At 40.7% G+C, this 19,160-nt stretch overlaps 5 protein-coding genes across 7 annotated transcripts; 2 read left to right on the top strand and 3 right to left on the bottom strand.

Annotated features, from left to right (window-relative positions):
• The first annotated feature begins 52 nt into the window (after positions 1 to 52).
• On the top strand, positions 53 to 1,208 carry LOC103873743 (senescence-associated protein DIN1). Of its 2 annotated transcripts, none has more exons than XM_009152168.3 (5): positions 53 to 294; positions 372 to 565; positions 649 to 719; positions 794 to 847; positions 929 to 1,140. In XM_009152168.3, the coding sequence occupies exons 1-5, from the start codon at positions 140 to 142 to the stop codon at positions 1,001 to 1,003; spliced, it is 549 nt and encodes a 182-aa protein (XP_009150416.1). In that variant the 5' UTR covers positions 53 to 139; the 3' UTR covers positions 1,004 to 1,140. The 2 variants fall into 2 exon arrangements, with proteins under 2 accessions (XP_009150416.1, XP_009150484.1); XM_009152236.3 differs by having other exon boundaries at positions 66 to 294; positions 794 to 851; positions 929 to 1,208.
• Positions 1,209 to 1,604: 396 nt separating this feature from the next.
• Positions 1,605 to 4,458, top strand: LOC103873664. The gene has a single exon (XM_033280361.1). It carries the CDS (start codon positions 4,141 to 4,143, stop codon positions 4,327 to 4,329), a length of 189 nt encoding a protein of 62 aa, XP_033136252.1. The 5' UTR covers positions 1,605 to 4,140; the 3' UTR covers positions 4,330 to 4,458.
• An 83-nt stretch (positions 4,459 to 4,541) lies between these two features.
• LOC103873570 (serine/arginine-rich splicing factor SR45a) lies at positions 4,542 to 6,600 on the bottom strand. The gene is made up of 7 exons (XM_009152006.3): positions 6,472 to 6,600; positions 6,362 to 6,384; positions 5,896 to 6,042; positions 5,725 to 5,827; positions 5,458 to 5,607; positions 5,088 to 5,157; positions 4,542 to 4,986 (listed from the first exon to the last, which is right to left on the bottom strand). Exons 1-7 carry the CDS (start codon positions 6,472 to 6,474, stop codon positions 4,769 to 4,771), a joined length of 714 nt encoding a protein of 237 aa, XP_009150254.2. The 5' UTR covers positions 6,475 to 6,600; the 3' UTR covers positions 4,542 to 4,768.
• Positions 6,601 to 6,770: 170 nt separating this feature from the next.
• Positions 6,771 to 10,638, bottom strand: LOC103873479 (phospholipase D delta). The gene is made up of 10 exons (XM_009151918.3): positions 9,697 to 10,638; positions 9,492 to 9,608; positions 9,118 to 9,312; positions 8,727 to 9,032; positions 8,578 to 8,646; positions 8,342 to 8,489; positions 8,026 to 8,174; positions 7,773 to 7,922; positions 7,451 to 7,651; positions 6,771 to 7,285 (listed from the first exon to the last, which is right to left on the bottom strand). Exons 1-10 carry the CDS (start codon positions 10,636 to 10,638, stop codon positions 6,989 to 6,991), a joined length of 2,574 nt encoding a protein of 857 aa, XP_009150166.1. The 3' UTR covers positions 6,771 to 6,988.
• A 433-nt stretch (positions 10,639 to 11,071) lies between these two features.
• Positions 11,072 to 18,447, bottom strand: LOC103873389 (DNA-directed RNA polymerase II subunit 1). 2 transcript variants are annotated; one of them, XM_033280014.1, is made up of 13 exons: positions 18,249 to 18,332; positions 17,881 to 18,144; positions 17,506 to 17,808; positions 17,096 to 17,416; positions 16,789 to 17,009; positions 16,571 to 16,712; positions 16,137 to 16,472; positions 15,750 to 16,036; positions 15,404 to 15,662; positions 12,221 to 15,309; positions 12,041 to 12,112; positions 11,704 to 11,899; positions 11,072 to 11,614 (listed from the first exon to the last, which is right to left on the bottom strand). In XM_033280014.1, exons 1-12 carry the CDS (start codon positions 18,330 to 18,332, stop codon positions 11,734 to 11,736), a joined length of 5,544 nt encoding a protein of 1,847 aa, XP_033135905.1. In that variant the 3' UTR covers positions 11,072 to 11,614; positions 11,704 to 11,733. The 2 variants fall into 2 exon arrangements, with proteins under 2 accessions (XP_033135905.1, XP_033135883.1); XM_033279992.1 differs by having other exon boundaries at positions 17,506 to 18,144; positions 18,249 to 18,447.
• Between the last annotated feature and the right edge of the window lie 713 nt (positions 18,448 to 19,160).

Raw genomic sequence — 19,160 nt, 5'->3', positions numbered from 1 at the left:
ACATGTTGGACTCGGATAGATCTTCTAGAACTGGCTGACGTGTCAGTAGTTCCATATCCTTTGGCTTTGTGTCTGTATATATATACATAACATGCACGAGAAGTATAACTCAAAGTATCTACAAACACAAGAATAAAAAATGGAATCTGCTTTAAACACAGCCACACGAATCGGAAGCTGGTCATCGGCTATATCTCCACCTCTAGAAGTGTGTAGATCTTTCAAGTGGAAACTACCAACGGCGACAAGAAGAGTCGTCGCTGTTGCAGATCGTCAGAACTCAAGCTTTCGATGGTGAGTTAACGTTTTGTAATCTCTCTTAGCATTAGAGGAAATGACTTAATTTATTAAATTGTTTTATTTTTTTTAAGGAGGAAAGTAACAACAGGCAGAGCAAATGTTGCAGCGGAAGCAGCTAGAGTTCCGACATCAGTACCGGTGAGAGTTGCGCGTGAGCTAGCTCAAGCAGGATACAAATATCTGGACGTGAGGACACCGGACGAGTTCAGCATCGGACATCCGCCTAGTGCTATTAACGTGCCTTACATGTACAGAGTCGGATCAGGTTCATTTTCAAACCGACCTTTGGTTTCCTCTATATAAAAAAAAGGTTGAAATTAACAACAAAGCCTAAAAAAAATGTTGCAGGAATGGTTAAGAACCCGAGCTTTTTAAGACAGGTCTCGTCCCACTTCAAGAAACACGACGATATCATCATCGTAAGCTTATACTTTAGCAAAATGTCTAGTAATAGTTATGAACAGAAACTCATATTATAAATGAAATATTGTAGGGTTGTGAGAGCGGGGAAAGATCTCTCATGGCTTCAACTGAACTTCTCACTGCTGTAAGTAAGATTCATTTATGTGATAGTATTTGTTAAGACAGAGAAAGCGGTTTTAATGATGCCTCGTGTGTGTGTGAACAGGGTTTCACCGGGGTTACAGACATTGCTGGAGGATACGTTGCCTGGACAGAGAATGAACTACCAGTAGAAGAGTGAAAAGAAAAACATAAACCTATCCCTTTGTAAATTGCAAATAAATAATGTATATGTTCTCAACAAAAAAGTGTATGTATCTGAATGGCACTACCGATTGATATAAAGTTTCACTTGGAACAAAATCTCATTGCCGCTCAGTGATTCGTTTCTCAAAAGAACACTGTTATGAAAACGAATACAGTAATAAAAAAACAGAAGTTATAAAGAGATTCCTCTCCGTTAGATACAAAAACTACACAAAGCAAGATGAGAATAGGCCACCATGATGCATACAATCTGGAGAGAACGCAATGCTAGAAGATATGGAGAACAACCGAAAGATACTAGCTGCTTAGCTGCTTGATCAGAGTTGTGGACAAGACAATGAGACTCATGTTGTTTTCAGTGAAAGAGAAGGGGCAGCAGTACCTTGATGAAGGGTTATCACTTGGTTTGGGATACAAGAAACAAATGAAGGAGCTGGATAAATTATTTTATTTAAAACATTTTTTGATTCTTTAAATATAAAAAAAAACTAATGCATTTGATGTAAATAAAAGTTTTGGTTGAATAAATTTTCCATTCATTAAAAAAAAAATGTGAATAGGCCACCATTTTATTTATCCTTTTGGCGCTCCTCGTCCTGCTCCCGGACATATTATTGCTTATAGTTGTCAGACTCGCTTTGGTAATTGTTTTACTTGAGCGGAGAGAATGATAGCTCATGGAGTAGTTGCATAAGCATTTCTAAGATTTCTCCAAAATTGGGCCTTTAAACTGGATCTTGTTGCCAGTACTTCTCAAGAAGTTTAGTCAGGGTTGGTTGTGTTCGGTTAAAGTCCATAAGACTATTTGTCTGGAGGTTCATGCAGCTACATCTTATTCGTTTGGTTGTTGTCCGTTTTACAGGTACAGCAGGAAGTTGCGTCGACCAAACGAACAGTCATAAATTATATAACAACATATTTATATCATAAATTATAAGCTAAATTAAAACAAAAATAATATATCAAAATATTTATTATAAAATAAAAGTTAAATAATACACAAATTTTAAATAAATTAAACAAATATTTCAATATCACATATGATAATCGAAATTATAAGAAAATATAAACCAAGTCATTAACTAAAATATTTAATACGATAAACGACTTCTATTATATTTATTTGTGATGTTTTTATGCAAATTTCTATCGTTCTATCACCTGCCGGCTCACATGTACAAGAACTCAGACTCATTGTACAACGAGCTCTTAAAGTACGGAAGAAAATAGAGATACATTTTGGAGACGCCAACAGCTAGCCGCTTCTAAATTCTTACAAAGATATTTGTCAAGGCCATATTCATTCGGTGTGCCCAACTAGCCAACTAAAGTCTACTGGAATAAAATGGATCAGCAGAGATAAAAAAAACCTCACTCACTCTCAAGACTCTTAACACAAGTAAAGAAAGTGGTAACAACCGTAAAGTTAAGATATAAACTTTTAATGACGACAAGAAAAAATGTGAATGAATCCTATAACCATATCCATCTCTCGGTTCGGTAATTAAGAATCACAAAATGTATTTGTATAAAATAATTTTATTCTTTTTCAAGAAAAAACAAGAATGGAGGAATATTCATAGCTGTCAGAGGAAGTGTTCATGCGTGGCAAAAATCAATCAAACTATCAATGATTGTTCACTGATTTTTTTTCTCTTCCAGGTACTTTATTCTCTTCCACCAGTTCATGCTTGACGTTTTTCTGCGTTCCTGACGACGCCCTTCTTTAAAACTAAAAAGCAAATTATATTAATCTCATTCTTTATAATTAATTACCAAACAAATTATATTAATCTCATTTATATATACTTATAAATAATACAAGTAGTACGTATTTAAAAATGAATATAACTTACAAGTTACAAGTCTCATTACATTTATCATATGGAAACATCTTATTTGATCTTCAGTTTTCTTTATCACATTACTTCTCCCATATACAAATTAACGCAAAATCATGTGTCGAAGAATTAACGAATCTACACAGAATTACTAAACTAATTAACAGAAATCCATTGCTAATATACTCTAAGAAAAAAATACTACCGGTCAGTGAGATTAAGCTATCATTATAATCAAAGGATGATCACGTGTAAGGAAGAGATAAGCCGTTGTCTCATCGGGTACGCTAAAACCACCTGAGACGCGTTTTTGGTAGGTTGATAGAATCCTGAAAAAAAGTTTTAACAGTTTTTTACCAAAAAAAGTTTTAACAGTAAATTAATAACGTGAAAGCGTGTATAAAAATGGTATTCATTACATCATAACTGTCAAATGTTTCCTTGCATGTAAAAAAAAGAAAGGTTTCCTAGCATTGTATATGATTTATCCACGTCGACAGCCGTAACGATGTGACATCATAATGTTGACAATATGCAAGAAGAATGCATACGAGACTTTATAGTATCGTTTAGTTATTATTATTATTTTTTTGCTAAACTGTAAATATTATTAAAAATGAAACTTTTGTCTTTTACAAAATAAAAAGCTTTTACATATATCTTTCTTCGCAAAAATTAGATAAAAAACAAGAAAGGTAGTAGGTTTTTGGCTATTGGATATGACCGGGTCATCTGATCCAAAGTGCCATGATGTTGGTGAATTTGCACCTCATGCGCCTTGCAGTTATTGTGTTTCTCACATCTTTGTCTATTAATCTGAAAGTTTCAGCCTGAAGAAGATGTGTATTGTTGTGGAGAGCACTGTTCCTTTGTCTCCAAACGTGGTAGATGAGCACTTGGGCAACCAGTTTCTTGAGAATAGGTGTAGCTTTTAGTTATGGTATATATTTACAATGATTCCTACATTAATAACCCGGTTTAAAATAACAATGATAAAGCGTAGTGTGGAATTATATAATCGCGCAAGTACAGAAGCAAAAGGAACTAATGGGTTTCTACGAGAATACGTGAAATTAAAAAGTGAGATTAATGAAGTTTAACGTCATCGCATCATCATTGCTCCACCACTCTTCTATTTATAGTCTTTTTTATCATTTTATTTATTTTCCTCTCCACTCTTTTGGTCTCTTTCATTTTCCTTCCATCATTTCTCTGTTGAAAGAAAATATCGTCTCTACAGAAAAACCAAATAAGAGAAGAATAAACAAACATGGGCCAGTGTTCATCGACGACAAAGATGAGGAGAAAGAGGAAAAGAGAAGAAGAAGGTTGCAGAGAATCATCAGTGGAAAAGAATAGGGGATGTTTAGCGATGGTGAATGAGAGGCGTTCTAGGTTCTACATCGCCAGGAGATGTGTTCTTATGTTACTTTGCTGGCACAAATACGGCAACTCTTGATTTATCAGGTTTTGTGTTTTTATTACCAAGTAAAAATAAAACACACACGTACATATAATTCGATTTTGATAACTTTTTGTTGTTCTCTGTTCATAGCTTATGTTTTTTGAGTTTGATAATTTCAAGCTTTACTTTTGTATCTCTTAATTTTTTGTTTCAAACAATCTCAAGATTATGATCACATAGGACAATCTGATTCACTTAAAAACAAAAGTAGCCTAGAAAAAATATTACATTGTAAGTTTCACTCACTGTGTTCTGCAGCCATACATAAAGAGAAAAGGCACATAAAACCATACTTGTCACACAATAGAATCTCTGTAATAATTCAAAGATGATGAACAATCACACAACCTAAACCAACAACGAAGTTTTTTGGATTACTTTGTTAAGAGAGAGAGCTACACACACAGGTCATCTCGAGCCACCACGGACGGGGTTAATACCTTCTCTCGGACCTTCTCTCTGGGCTTCTTCCATAAGGAGAGTAAGACCTATCTCTTCTAGAACTTCTTCCACCACCACGAGGCGAATACTCACGTCTTGGTGGTGACCTCCTTCCACCACCACGAGGTGAATAGTCGCGTCTTGGTGACCTACGGTGTCCGTAACTATCACGATCACTGTGCCTCCCTCGACTGCTACGGCCATCTCGGTCTTTTTTTCCACATCACAAAAAAAAAAAAGAGAGTACAGAGCAGTTAGTAACCTTTTAAGTTGTTAAGGGAATCAAAATGAGGCTTCAAATGTTCATTTACCATTGTCTCTGGAGCTTTTCAGGCCAAGATAGTGGCCAGGGGTGGGAGTTCGGGGGCGCTTTCTTCGGGACTGAAGATAACACAAAGCACATAAACCTCATTTAAACAAAACAAGATGCATCCTAGGCTGAAGAAACACTTGACTTGTACTAATAGTTGTTGACACTTGATAATGTCCTTTGATTAGTTGATAGTTGAAGCAATATAGTTGATTAGTTGGATTTGGTAAGGATGAGTAGTATCATCTTTGATTGTTGCCAACACTAGCTTGACGCATTATTTTTTCTGAATGGTCAGAGAATCTCCAAGTCAAACAAATAAAACTTATCGTAGTGCCAACAAAATCAATAGAGCATGAAGTTAACGTTACCCTTTCGACAGTGATGTAACGGCCTTCTAGAACAGACTGGTTGAGATACTTGATGCAACGGTCAGCGTCTTTGACGGTATCCATAGTAACAAAGGCAAAACCACGAGACTCACGAGTGCGCGGCTCCATTACAAGAAAGCAAGACGCTACCTGTGGGCAATCAAATTAGTTAAAACACATGATTAACGACTGTAAGCTAAAGGACAAAACAGATTAATGAGGAAGGAAGGAAGGAGAAACATGGTTTTAGATATGGTTATTTATCACCTTGCCTTCCTTGGAGAAATGTGATTCAAGATCCTTGTCAGTGACTCTTGTGGATAGGCCAGTCACATATAGAGTGGTACCAGGGTTTTCAACTTCAGACCTCCTGTTCACCAAAATTCATTAGAAAACCACCAATGACAGAGATGGAGAAAGAAGGCTAGAGCAGCTAACCTTCCACGGTTTCTTGATGGAGATATAGGCCTTGGCAAAGATCTAGACCTAGACCTAGACCTAGCCCTCGGCACGGATCTAGACCTAGACCTGGACCTGGACCTGGAAAGGGACCGTTGTTTCCGTGGTGAAGGAGACCGTGAATCTCTGTTTCAGAAACCAGGCAAAAAAAAGTATTACACAACCGTTTACAGAACATGTGTTTTGTTGTCTGTACAAAACCTCAGTAAAGACATGTTACTTTGACACACACCTAACACATGTCTAGTCTATAGCTACAAGGCATCAACAACATATGAATCAAGTACAGAGAATCTTTAAACAGGTCAACACTCGCAAGTCTATTCATCAGATTCAAATCCTTAACCAAGTGTTAATGAAATTCAACATTTTAGAAATAGTTTGTAGTTTTACAGCCATGAACAACGCGAATATATTTTAAAATTTTTTTTTGAATCTCTCTAACCTTTCTTCGTGACGAGAATCAGCCTGCAAAAACGAAACAAGTAACTCAATTTCGTCAGATATATCAAACGAAGAAGATAGCGATTGACAGAGAGTGTACTGTAAGCTTACCATTGCTAGACAAGTCTCAGGTTGCGATCGAGATTGAGATAATTAGGGTTTTTACTGTTAGCTCCAGTTCCTTTCCTTGTCTCTCAGATTCATTATTATTCTTAAATTTTTTATATTACATTAGTAGTAATTGCATGTGGCAAGACTCACGTTTCTTATGGTGCATTCCGTAACCAGTCCGGTTTGTTTAGCGCATTCTTTCACTCGGTTCGGTTTGATTGAATGATAAACAGAATCGAACAGGAACCTCTAGTTACATTCATCTGAAATTATATTACAGTTTTTTTTTTTTGAACTTAAAATTATATTACAGTTTCTTTATTAACTGAGAAAAATAAGAAACACAGAGCATCCTTTACGTAACTGAGATTTGCCTCCATGGTCAACACTCACTCTACTTTTTTGACGACAAATCACAAAAAGAATTAAACAAAACAACACAGTTAAATGTACACAAATCACACAACACTCTCTCAGCTTCTTTTTTTCTTCAGAGGATCGAAACGAACATGTTACATTACGTGGTTAGAGTATCAGGGAGGGCCATGGAATGAGCTCCGATGATCTTGCCACCAACATCTGGGAAGCTGTCGTAATCTGGAAGTGAGCTCACTTTACCATCACTGTCTACTTGCAGAGGATATTTAATCAAGTGACCTTGCAGCTCTGAGAATTCAATATTTGTGAACTTTTTCCAGTTTCCTTCAGCGATTTCGTTCACGTTCTTCACGCATTCTAGATCAGAAGGCTCCACGAACTCATCTCCTGTTTTGCCTAGATGCTCTGCCCATAGTGACATTCTGTATCCATACACCTGTGGGTAGAGAGATATCAGTACGCCTCTCAGTTAATATTCAAGTTTCTATACTTGATTACTTTACAACGAGCAGAAACACAACTTCTCTAGCATATCTGAAGCTAACTTTTGAGGTTTTGTTAAGGTATATATGATGATGATGATGATAGGAAGAAGGCAAACCTGGCCACGTGGGTGTCTTCCCTTGTTAGTCCATGTATGATGGGGTTGATATGCACCCATTGCTATCTCTGTATCTTTCGTGCCGGCCATTGATCTTTGGTTGATATTAGCAGATCCCATGAGTACATACTCATCATCTACTATCATCCCCTTCGCGTGCACATAGATCATAAAACGCTGGAACTTATATGAATCCGATACCTGAAAAACGCAGTAAAAAAGATCATAAGTAATTTGTTCCACTGATTACTACGGGAAAGTGTATATATATGATTCCTCTTCTCTATGAATTAAAGCAGTTCTCGGTAAATGAATATTATACCGCACTGCCATTCGTCGCTGGCATGTTCTCTGGAAGTTGCTCTCGTTTACCAAGGCAGTAAAAGTTAAGGTAATCGAGAGGATGAGCATCTGACTGCACTGCTTTCAGTTCTCGTACTATAACATCATACATCATCTGCATAGTTTGGCTCTGCAAACAAGATGGTTTTTAGCGAAAAGATGTCAGTTTCTCTTTGTAAAGAATTGGAAGAAACTACATTATAATATCAGTGCTAAAAGTCTTGAAGTGATACCTGCCAATACAGAATTTCTTGCACGGGTCCAGACTTCGGGTCGCCTTCAGGCCACAATGGTATAACGACATATACAGCAAATCTTTCTTTGGCTCTGATTTTACTAACAATCTTTAGTGCCAACTCCATTGGAATAAGATTGTCAGCTCCTGCTCATTCAAAAGAGAGGGAACATTCACTTCATTCACTTTTGAATACACAGGAGAAGGAGAATCCATCCCAGATAGCAGTTGAGAACTATTCTAATACTATGGCCTATGCAAAGTGAGCATTTTAGTTCCTAGTCTGAGAATTGTCCTCAAAGATCAAAACGTACCTGCATCTTTATAATTAAGCCAAGCATAAGAAGAACCCAGGAAATACTGATTCTCGATATATATGAAATGCTGAGCAGATCTGATAGTCTGGATGTATGCTGTCTGGATGCTTTTATCTACTACAAGACGCTTGGCACATTCCAGATTCTGCCAAAAAAAAAACTTAAGTAGTGCAATTCATATGATGACAATCGCTTATAAACAAAACTTTCATTGAATAACTTGTTTTACTAACCTGTGCCTCAGCCTCATCTTCATATTTCGGAAATCCTTTCACGGATCCTGAGTCGATAGAACGGAATACCTGGAAGTCAAATGGTTGAATCAAATTGTCATAATAAATCATTACATGAGAAGTATTCTTTGGAAGGCATTTGTAAATACCTGAGCATGCCAATTCTCAGGATCATCTTCTTTGGAAACATAAACAACTGGATCGTCCTCCGGAACAATTGAGGTACCATCCTTCAGAAACTTAAACACTGGACTTAGAATCCATGATATACGTCCTATCCGGATCAATGCATCATCTTGCCAGTGAGTTTTTCCCTTCAAACGTAAGCTAAACTCCTTCCATCGGGTAGCTTTTCTCCACCGCTGCTCAAAGTTTATGAGAACATCATATGCCGCAGGGCCATCTAACCTACAGTGCAAATCGTGCCACGGTTGCCTTGGAGCCTTGGTAGCAGCCTGAGGAAGTAAAGTAGAAAACGAATCCAAATCAGGAGTCAGTACGGTTAAAACCGACCAGCGAGTAATTATATACTGTACTTACTGGAAATGTAGGATTGTGAAAGTCATCCTTGAATACAGTGTCGAGATCGTGTAGTATCCGGTGGTCAGGTGTGTCATAACGGCCGTCACAAAGATCAATACCTCCAATGAAAGCTGTGATCTTGCGATTATTACCAACAGCCTGAGTATCTACAAGAACACACTTTTGATGGTGCGTGAAGAGAGTGCCAACAACCTGAGAATTAAACAAAGAATCAAACCTGAGAGCATGAAAAATAATAGCAATGCCAAAACAAATGTTCATACAACGGCCACCATTTATTAGAATCAAGACACTACACATTTACTAATCCCAACTCTGCAATCAACAACACCAAACTATAACTAACATATATATGAAGAGCTAGGACTTGCCTGTTGTTTGAACAACCCAAGCTTACTACTAGCATAGCGTGGTGACAATACACATATCACAGAAGAATGCTTGAAAAACTTCCTAGTCTCTTCATCATGCGTCCCCATAACTCCAGGCTGCACACAAAAACGCCATACAACATCTTAACATAGCTTCTTTTAAATAAATCACCAATTACGTCGTCACATAATCTCTAACACTCACCGTGCTAATCCCGAACTTATCATGAGAAGTCTTATCATCCCACACAAGCAACAAAACTCGAACACCTTCTTCAGATTTATACTTCAGCAGCTCCCCAAGCGTCAAATCACCACCTCTCGGTAACTTCCTCGTAGGCTCCCTAACAAGCCTCACCTTATGGAACACCGACCATCCAACGATGTAAATCATATGGTGAGCCTCGGAGACGGCGTAACAAATATCCTCCCAGCACTTGCCGTGCTTATAAACCTTCCCGTTATCCAATCCAACCTCCGGCAACGTCCCGTCCATCACGTGAGCGTCTTGGTAAAGCCTCACCTTGCTTCCCTTCCTCACGGGGAAGTAAGTCCGTTTCACGCCTCTCCGATCCGGATCCCCGGCGATTCCGTTACGGTACGCCTCGATCTGATGAAACGGAGTGAACTTCATGTCGACGTAGAGAGCCGTCTCCTTCTTCGGCGGCTTCCCCGACGCGCCGAGGACGGGGAACCACCCGGAGATCCGCTGCCCGGAGGCGATCTGGTGCACGGGGATCTTCGCCGTGCCGATGATCTGCGCGCCGAAGACGTCGTCGTCCTTGACCTGGAACTCGAGGTGAGGCATCGGGTGCGCGACGGAGATGTTGAAGTGCTCGTCCCAGAGAGGATCCTGAGAGTTTTTCAGAACGCGCGTGCGAGCGAGAGTCGCTTGAGGGACGACGACGGTTACGTAGGGATCGCTGGTGATGACCTTACGGTGGCCGCGGATGTTGCGATCGCCGCCGTCTCTGTTTCTGGGATCTTCGTCGTCTTCTGGAGGTTTGGCGCACGAGTTGCACGCGGTGAAGCAGCGGCGCATGCGATCGGAGAATAAGTCCATGTTCGGTAGCCTCCTCGCCTGAACGATTTTGAGATCGAGGTCGCCGTGTAACAGCATCACGTCGTCGGATACTTTCTCCGCCATGGCTAACAATAAACCGAGAGCCCTGACGAATAAGGGCTCGGTTTGTTGTTGCTGCTGCGGAAACACAGAGATGAATTTGAATTTTCTTTTTTTGATTAATTATTATAAATAAATAGTATTTGTTATTTTTAGGTGATAATGATTTGAGGAAGCAGGAAAGGGACGGAGGAAGAAGGAGGGACACGTGGAGGCACGACGTGACGGGAGTTGTTTACTTCCGTGTAGATCTGTTGAGAGAGTTGTTGCACACGTTCTGCATTTTTGGCTTCTTTTAATTGGTATGAAAGGGCTTAAACACTTTGTTTAATTAGTTCAGAAGATCCACCGATTTTAGAATGTCGTGCCAAGATCTTTCTACATTCCTCTAAGTGTAGTTTAATAATGGAAAAGGGTGAGTCAAACACAACAGCAATGCGATTAGCTCAGATGTGTCCACCATATCCATTAAACTATTCTTTAAAAGGTTATAATCATTACTAACTAGACTAACTCTATAAGATTAGGTAAGTGGTTGATCTAATAAAAAACCAATGTAACTAGAAATTTATCGAATAAAACAAATGTAGCATCTGCGGATAAAGTTTTTGATATTTTTTTTTTTAATTCACATTGGAAAATCCAGTCGTTTAAACTTCAAAGTGGGCACATGCCAATCAAATACTCTTGTCGGAACAAAGTATTGTCCGATTCAAATCATCTCAACGAAGCAAAGCAACAGTAACATAAAAGAATCATTTCATAGAGTATTACTTTCTGAAATCGAACAAGCAAGAAGTACTTAACAACCAGACGAGGAGCTCAAAATTTATGATATATTGTTTTCTTTTTGGGGGGGATGTTACATAGCTTCAATGGTACGTTTAGAACAAATTTAGAAATCATGAAAAAGAGCATACTAGGAAAACAGTGTCGCAAAGATATCCACTGTGGAGATGCTTTTGAAACGCTCTTTCTTCCTTTTTCTCAACATGCCCTGCTGGTTATACGAAATAACATGTGGCTCAGATTGTGAGCTAGTACGAGTTTTAAACCCAATGATTCCAAAAGGTTTAGACGTTACGTTACCTAAAACTTATAACGTCTCTCCTCTCCATTTCAAGGGTTGCTTTTACCATCCTTGCTGGCATCTTTTCCAGTCTTGTCATTTTCATAGCCTTCGTGTGGGGTATACTGACCGGTGGATGAAGAAGAATAGCCAGGAAGTGTTGGTGAGTAGCCTGCGTTTGGGCTGTAGTCAGGGCTTGCTCCTGAGCTGTATGGGCTGAGACACATTCAGCAACAACAACAACAACAAACCGGTTACATTTTTCTACATAATTCAAATGCCAAAAGACAATAGTTTGTGAACATTTTCAAATAAGATCGATGCATCCAACAGATTAAAGTGTATTAAAATTCGAACCTGCTGGGACAGTGTGTTGGACTAGAAGGTGAATACGATGGAGATGTGGGAGAGTAAGATGGCGATGTAGGGCTGCAGAGTATAATTTGATCAAAAGAGTTAACAAATTGAGAAACAGACAAATCATTAGAAAGGTTTTATAGAAGTTGAAACACTGAAGAGCGGTTTACTACTACTCACCTGTAGTTTGGAGATGTAGGACTGTAGCCAGGGCTAGCTGGTGATAGTCTTGCATCGCTAGGAGAGTAAGCCAAATATGGGCTGTATTTAGCAGACTGAGGGTTGTAGCTTGGAGACGTAGGCCCGTAACTAGGTGAGGTTGGACTGTAGCTTGGTGAAGTTGGGCTGTAGCCAGGAGATGCAGGGCTGTAGGGAGTAGGGCCGTAAGAAGGCGATGTTGGGCTGTAAGATGGTGAAGTAGCGATGTAAGATGGAGAGGTGGGGCTGTATGCAGGGGAAGTAGGGCTGTAAGCTTTGTAAGCCGGTGATGTCGGACTGTAACTTCGGGATGTCCGACTATAATAGCTAGGGGAAGTGGGAGAATAGGAAGGACTTGTTGGGCTAGAGCCAGGAGAACTGGGACTGTAGTAGGGCGAAGCGGGACTGTATGTGGGCGAGGTGGGACTGTAGTAAGGCGAAGTGGGACTGTATGTGGGCGAGGTGGGACTGTAGTAGGGCGAAGTGGGACTGTATGTGGGCGAAGTGGGACTGTAGGAAGTGGGATTGTAGGTGGGCGAAGTGGGACTGTAGGTGGGCCTGTAGATTGGCGAAGTGGGACTGTAGGTGGGCGAAGTGGGACTGTAGTAGGGAGAAGTCGGGCTATAACCGGGGGAAGCAGGACTTTGTCCTGGGGATGCTGGGCTGTAACCTGGAGATGAAGAAGGTGAAAAGGCCATTCCACTAACATATGGAGAGAACTGTGCATCTGACACATTTGGAGTCGATAGGTAGTTTGGTGTCATCATGATGCTTTCATGATAAGGAGTGCCTGAAAATGGTGAGCGACCAGGAGTCATTCCAACAAACTCCAGGCCATCCATATAGCTAGGGAGCTGAAGCTCAATTGCATTCTTCAGCATCTCATCATTCAAATACAGTTCACAATCTCCTGTTCCAATTGGTGCAAGCTGGCCAAGCATTATATTCTCGGTCACACCACGCAAGCAGTCCGTCTCAGCATAAGCCGCAGCATCCAGTAGAATATCAACCGTTTCTTCAAACGAGCACCTCATCAGAGGGCCAGTGTCGTTTCTGTTGATCCCATGTCGAGTGATCGCCATCAGATGACCGCGATAAGTCATCGTATCACACAAGATGGCAAGATGACGGTAGTTCACATAGGAGCCATCAAAGGATATCACAACTCTAAGCTCATCCAGCAAAGCACGACGAACCGCCTCGATTCCTAGAACTTCCATAATCTCAATCAAGTGGTTGCTTGTTGTCCTCTTTGGATCCACATCTTCGTGGCACATCACAGCCAACAGGTTAACACCTTCCGTATCTAACATCCACTCTTCAGACGTCTTGAACCCTTCCTCCTCATCAAACTTGCTTTTCCTAACCTGTTTGATGAAAACCTTGTTGATGTCTGGAATACCCCTGAGCGCCATCTCCGTCAGCATGTTGCTCTCAATCTTTTTAAGGAACACATCATCCTCAGCTGATTCATCTTGCCCTTCTCCCTTTCCTCCCTCATCGTTCATAATACGAATCCGAAGGATCAGTTTCTCAGCATTGTCATCGTTGAATATGCAAGTCAGGTCATCATCAAACACAAGGTTGATCTTCTCAGCAATATCCGCCATACTCAACTTCTTATCGACCATCATCTCGCGGTTCAACTCTATACGAAGCAGCCAGGGAGATATTTTCTCCGGAGAAACATCTTCGTCAGGCATTTCGTAGTATGACCTCACAAACTCATAATCTTCTTCTATTATAGTACTCATCGGATCTGGATCATACCAGACCTCAGTAGCTTGAGTGACACTCCTGAGAGTAGTATACTCCAAAGCACATTGAACAGTCTTGGCACCTTCCTTCGATCTGCTAGCTTCCGGTGTGAGGTAGACAGATAGGGAAGGTGTCTTGATCCGTTTAGCAACGTTAATAATCTCTCTCAACCTTGGAACACCGAGGGTAACATTCTTCGCACTGACACCAGCATAATGGAAAGTGTTCAGAGTCATCTGCGTAGCAGGCTCTCCAATAGACTGAGCAGCAACACAACCAATCATCTCCCCGGGGGCTACCAGCGACTGCACAAATCTTGATTCTATCTCACCAATAACCCACTCAAAAGCCTCGCGGCTGAGCTTGTACTCCTCCAAAACTCTTTTACTAGCGAGAGTGCTTCGAAGCAAGATGTTAAAGAACAGTGTAGCGTTTTTCTGTGCTTCTACACTCATTGCATCGCCACCAGGAACAACCAGCAACCTCTCCTGTAACTTATCAACAGCATCAACGATTTCAACCGGGTGCATATCCGAAATCTTGCGTAAGTCAATCTTGAAAGTCTTCTGAGCATTCCAGATATGTCTCTTGATGTTAACAGGCAACGGCCAAGTGCTATCACCGTTTGTAGCAATCTCAGTGCCGAGTTGGTATCTGTCAGCCTCGAGCTTCTGATACTCAGCGTCAAACACATCACGCAGCTCCCGGATCCCTTTCAAGTCCTCAAGATGTTCGTCACTTAGGTACGTTGGATTCCAGTTGACGTCATCAATCTCGTACTTGAACGTCCTATCGAACTCAGACTTCTTCATTTTCAAAGAGTCCAGCTTCTGTGACTCGATCCACACAGCGTCCATACCATCTTCCCCGTAAAGAAACTGAATAACATCCCCCAACGAGTTTCTAACCGTCCCGTCGTATTTAACCATAATATCCTCCATGGCCTTGACCAACCGCCTCTGAATGTATCCAGTCTCTGATGTTTTCACAGCGGTATCGATAAGACCTTCCCTTCCTCCCATTGCGTGGAAAAAAAACTCTTGAGGAGTCAACCCACGCAGGTACGAATTCTCCACGAACCCACGGCTCTCGGGACCGTAGTCATCTTTGGTGAAATGAGGCAACGTCCGCCCTTCGAAACCAAATGGGATCCGTTTCCCTTCCACGTTTTGCTGACCAACGCACGCTGTCATCTGAGAGATGTTAATGAAACTTCCTTTGGATCCTGCTGTCACCATGGCCTTGAGGTTGTTGGTTTCCGCTAAACTCTTTTGAGCACTGCTTCCAGCATCGTCACGAGCTTTATTCAAGACCTAACAGAGTAGTAAATGAGTCAGCATAGATAAAAAAATACTGACAATGCACCAAATGAAAACTATATAATTATTATCAAGACATTAATGTTACCTGGTTAACTCTGTTCTCAAACGTCTCTGTCATAGTTCTCCCCGGTTCAGGGTCCAGTTTCTTTTCCTGGAACTGACGGATAAGGTCTTTAACAGCAGTTTTTGCACTAGAGATAGTCTCGTTAATTTTCGCCATTGTTGACGAATCAGCAATAGTGTCACCAATTCCAATGGTAAAACCATTTTGTAGTAGCCAGTAGTTGACAAGCCATTGAGTATGGCCAAGGAATTTTCTAGCTGCATCAGGTCCAACTTCTTCCCTATAAACAACGTAACAAATGAGCTTATGAAACCAATTACTAAATTTTAATATTTTTATGATAAGTTAACATGATGCATAATCTTACCAAATGACATGGACGAGACTTCCGTTACCGGTACCAAGGGTCTTTTTGCAGAGGGTTCCAGCGAGAAGCTCCCCTCTTTCAATCCTCACTTGAGTATCCCCAGGAGTTATGTATCCCGTCTCTTGATCTGAGTGCCATGCAGAGTACCTGAACAGATTTATCTGCTTTGGGATGATAAGATTAAAGACTTGTTTGCCAGTCCAAAGAGGACGAGGCTTCAAAATTGCTGGAGCTGGAACTTTCCCATCGAAGTCTTCCCACCACATAAGCGTATTCATGAATACATCCTGAAAAATGGAAAAAAAAAATCAGCATATCCTCTCATTAAACAGAGAGATTTTTAAAAAAATATATAGAGAGAGAGATTTTTAAACAAGAAGTGGTTACCTTCTCTATGAAGGTATCTCTCTTTGTAATTTTACGGCATCCTAGAAGGGTATCCTGCACAATACCCATCACAGGCCGGTTCGCCTGGGGAGAGACTATACATTTGGGAACCATCATCAGCTCCAACACCTCTGCTCTGGTCTCGAATGATTGTGGCACATGCATGTTCATCTCATCACCATCGAAATCAGCATTGTAAGGAGAAGTGACAGACAAGTTCAGTCGGAAGGTGGAGTATGGCATGATCCTAATCCTGTGACCCATGATAGACATCTTGTGCAGACTTGGTTGACGATTAAACAGAACAGAATCACCATCAATTAAGTGCCGCTCCACCTGTGAACGAGAAAAGCATAGACGAATTAATACTTCCAAAAAAAAAAAAACTTTGTGCCTTGAGAAGAACGAATTAATAAAGAAAAGTTAGTAAATACTTTGTATCCAAGTTCCAAATGATGATCACTGCTCTTCTTAAGGTAACGAAGGTCTAGTCTTTGGCCATCATCTCTAATGATATATTTAGCCCCAGTCTTGCCAGGTGGAGGATGTGGCCCATTATCAACTAGCTCCTTTAATCTGGCAAAAGAAATGTTGTCAACAAAAATGGAGAAAAATATTTTCTCAAGATGAAATAAACTCCAGAAACAATAACCTTTCAATGTTATATGGAGTAACTGTTTCTGGATACGTGAGATTCAAGGCAATACTCCACGGTACACCAAGTTCATCGATATTTATCGTTGGGTCTGGTGTAATAACAGTACGTGCCGAGAAATCAACACGTTTCCCCATCAAATTTCCCCTGATTCTGCCTTCCTTAGCCTTCAGTCTACTACATATTGATTTTATAGGTCTCCCTGATTTTTGAGTAGCCTGAAAAAAAAAAAAAAGGCCAATACAGATCAAGTAACGTCTATATGTATAAGACCAGACCTTGAGGGATATAAAAGCATTATTACCCTTGGCTGTCCAGGCAACTCGTTATCAAAATACGTTGCTATATGGAACTGCAAGAGCTGTGTAAACTCTGATATGATATGAGCTGGTGCTCCATTCTTTTCCTGTCGTTTCAAGTTTTCGTTGTGTCGGATAATCATTGCTAGCTGATGAGTCAAGTCATCCTCACTTCTGGAAGTGGCATCCATCATTACGGATGGTCTAACAGGAGGTGGAGGAATAGGAAGTACTTCCAGAATCATCCAGTCAGGACGAGCATACTTGGGGTTGAACCCTAGGAGTTGACAATCTTCATCGCTAATCCTCTTTAAAACACTCAAAACCTGCAATGCCATCAGATTAATTACCCCAAACATGAAAGGGGTATGTATGTATGTATGTACATTCTAAATATAGAAAGAAAAAGACAAACCCTGTCAGCACCAAGCGTCTGTTTCATTGCTGCAGGCTCTGGAAGCTGGTCCTTCTCATCGTTTTTCTTCCTCGTATTTTTATACTCTGCAACCATCTTCATCCCCTCGATACTCAGCTTCGGCTGCACTGCACCACATCCACCACGAATTTTCTTTCCCGATTCGTCCATGTCTTGGTCTTGAACGTCCTCGAGATTATCATCATCAGCACATTTAGTCTTGTTTTTGCACGCGTCCAGAATCTTCTTAAGTCTATTCTTGGGGTTCTTTATCTTCATAGCCTGCTTAAACTTATGCTCCTCCTTCACCCAAAAAAAGATTAAATTAAACACAAATGCAAAGCAAAACAAGATGAGTTTCGTTTTCATCCATACCTCATGAGCTAAGATCTTGGAGCAATTGAAGCAAACGCAACGCATGATACTCAACACCGTCTTCATAAAACCGACGTGATACATTGGCTTAGCGAGCTCAAGATGACCAAAATGCCCAGGGCACTCAGCCATGTTAGCCATACACGTCTCACACTTCACCTTCCGATCAATCGTACCGAGCCGAGCATCGCTCAATCCTCCAACCTTAGGTTTACCTTTCTCGGTGGTTTCACTATGATCCACGTGCATAACAGACATTTGCCTCTGAAAATTAAAAAAAAAAACAAAAGGCCGTTAGAAACGAGCTTTTGTTACTGTTCACGGCGGAGCAAATGAGCTTAGCAAACGTGAAGAGAAAGGAGCATTACGATCTCATCGGGGCTGAGAATCCCAAACTGGACCACACGGACTTTCGAGACCTCAGCCGGAGAGAAAGGGAACCGTGTATCCATGACGGCGAAACTCCGATCAAAGGAAACGGAACCCTAGAAATTGGTTATCAAATCGATTTAAAAATGTTCTTAGTGTTTCCCTCGCTTTTTGAATTTGTTTGAATATGTGAAGAGTCAGTTTTACAGTTTTTTACTTGAGCTTAATTCTTTCTTTTTTTCGTTTTTTTTTTGGTCTGACGCGACCAGATCTGGATTTGCTCTCGCGAAGATGCGAAGAGATGCGAAGATGCGAAGAGAGGAACAAAGTGGAGATGCTAAAGAATGATGAGAACAAGTGGATCTCGGAGGCTCGAGAGCTTGAGGAGCTTGCGGTTAGCTATTTTAAAAAGCTATACTCATTGGAAGATGTGGAGACTGAGCCCCATGACCTACCTATGAGGGGATTTGTGCGTATCACTAGCCAAGAACATACGGTTTTGAATAAGAGATTCTCTGCAGAGGAAGTGGAGAAGGCGATTAGAGATATGGGAAGTTTCAAGGCGCCAGGACCAGATGGTTTCCAACCAGTCTTCTACCAAAGATGTTGGGAAACAGTAGGTGACTCTGTGGTTAGGTTTGTTCTTAATTTCTTTGAGACTGGGACATTACCGGAAGGAACAAATGATGCTCTAGTTGTCTTGATTCCGAAAATACTCAAACCAGAGAGCATTACTCAGTTTCGCCCGATCAGTCTCTGTAATGTGCTGTTTAAAGTGATAACAAAAGCTATGGTCGGGAGGTTGAAGGGTATCATGAATAAGTTGATTGGTCCTGCTCAGTCTAGTTTCATCCCGGGCAGGCTTAGTGCTGATAACATTGTCATAGTCCAAGAAGCTGTTCACTCTATGA

This window comes from Brassica rapa, chromosome A01 (genome assembly GCF_000309985.2).
Source record: "Brassica rapa cultivar Chiifu-401-42 chromosome A01, CAAS_Brap_v3.01, whole genome shotgun sequence".
NCBI classification, from domain to species: Eukaryota; Viridiplantae; Streptophyta; class Magnoliopsida; order Brassicales; family Brassicaceae; genus Brassica; species Brassica rapa.
The sequence above is the reverse complement of the archived record's forward strand: the minus strand, read 5'-3'. Positions and strand labels throughout refer to the sequence as shown.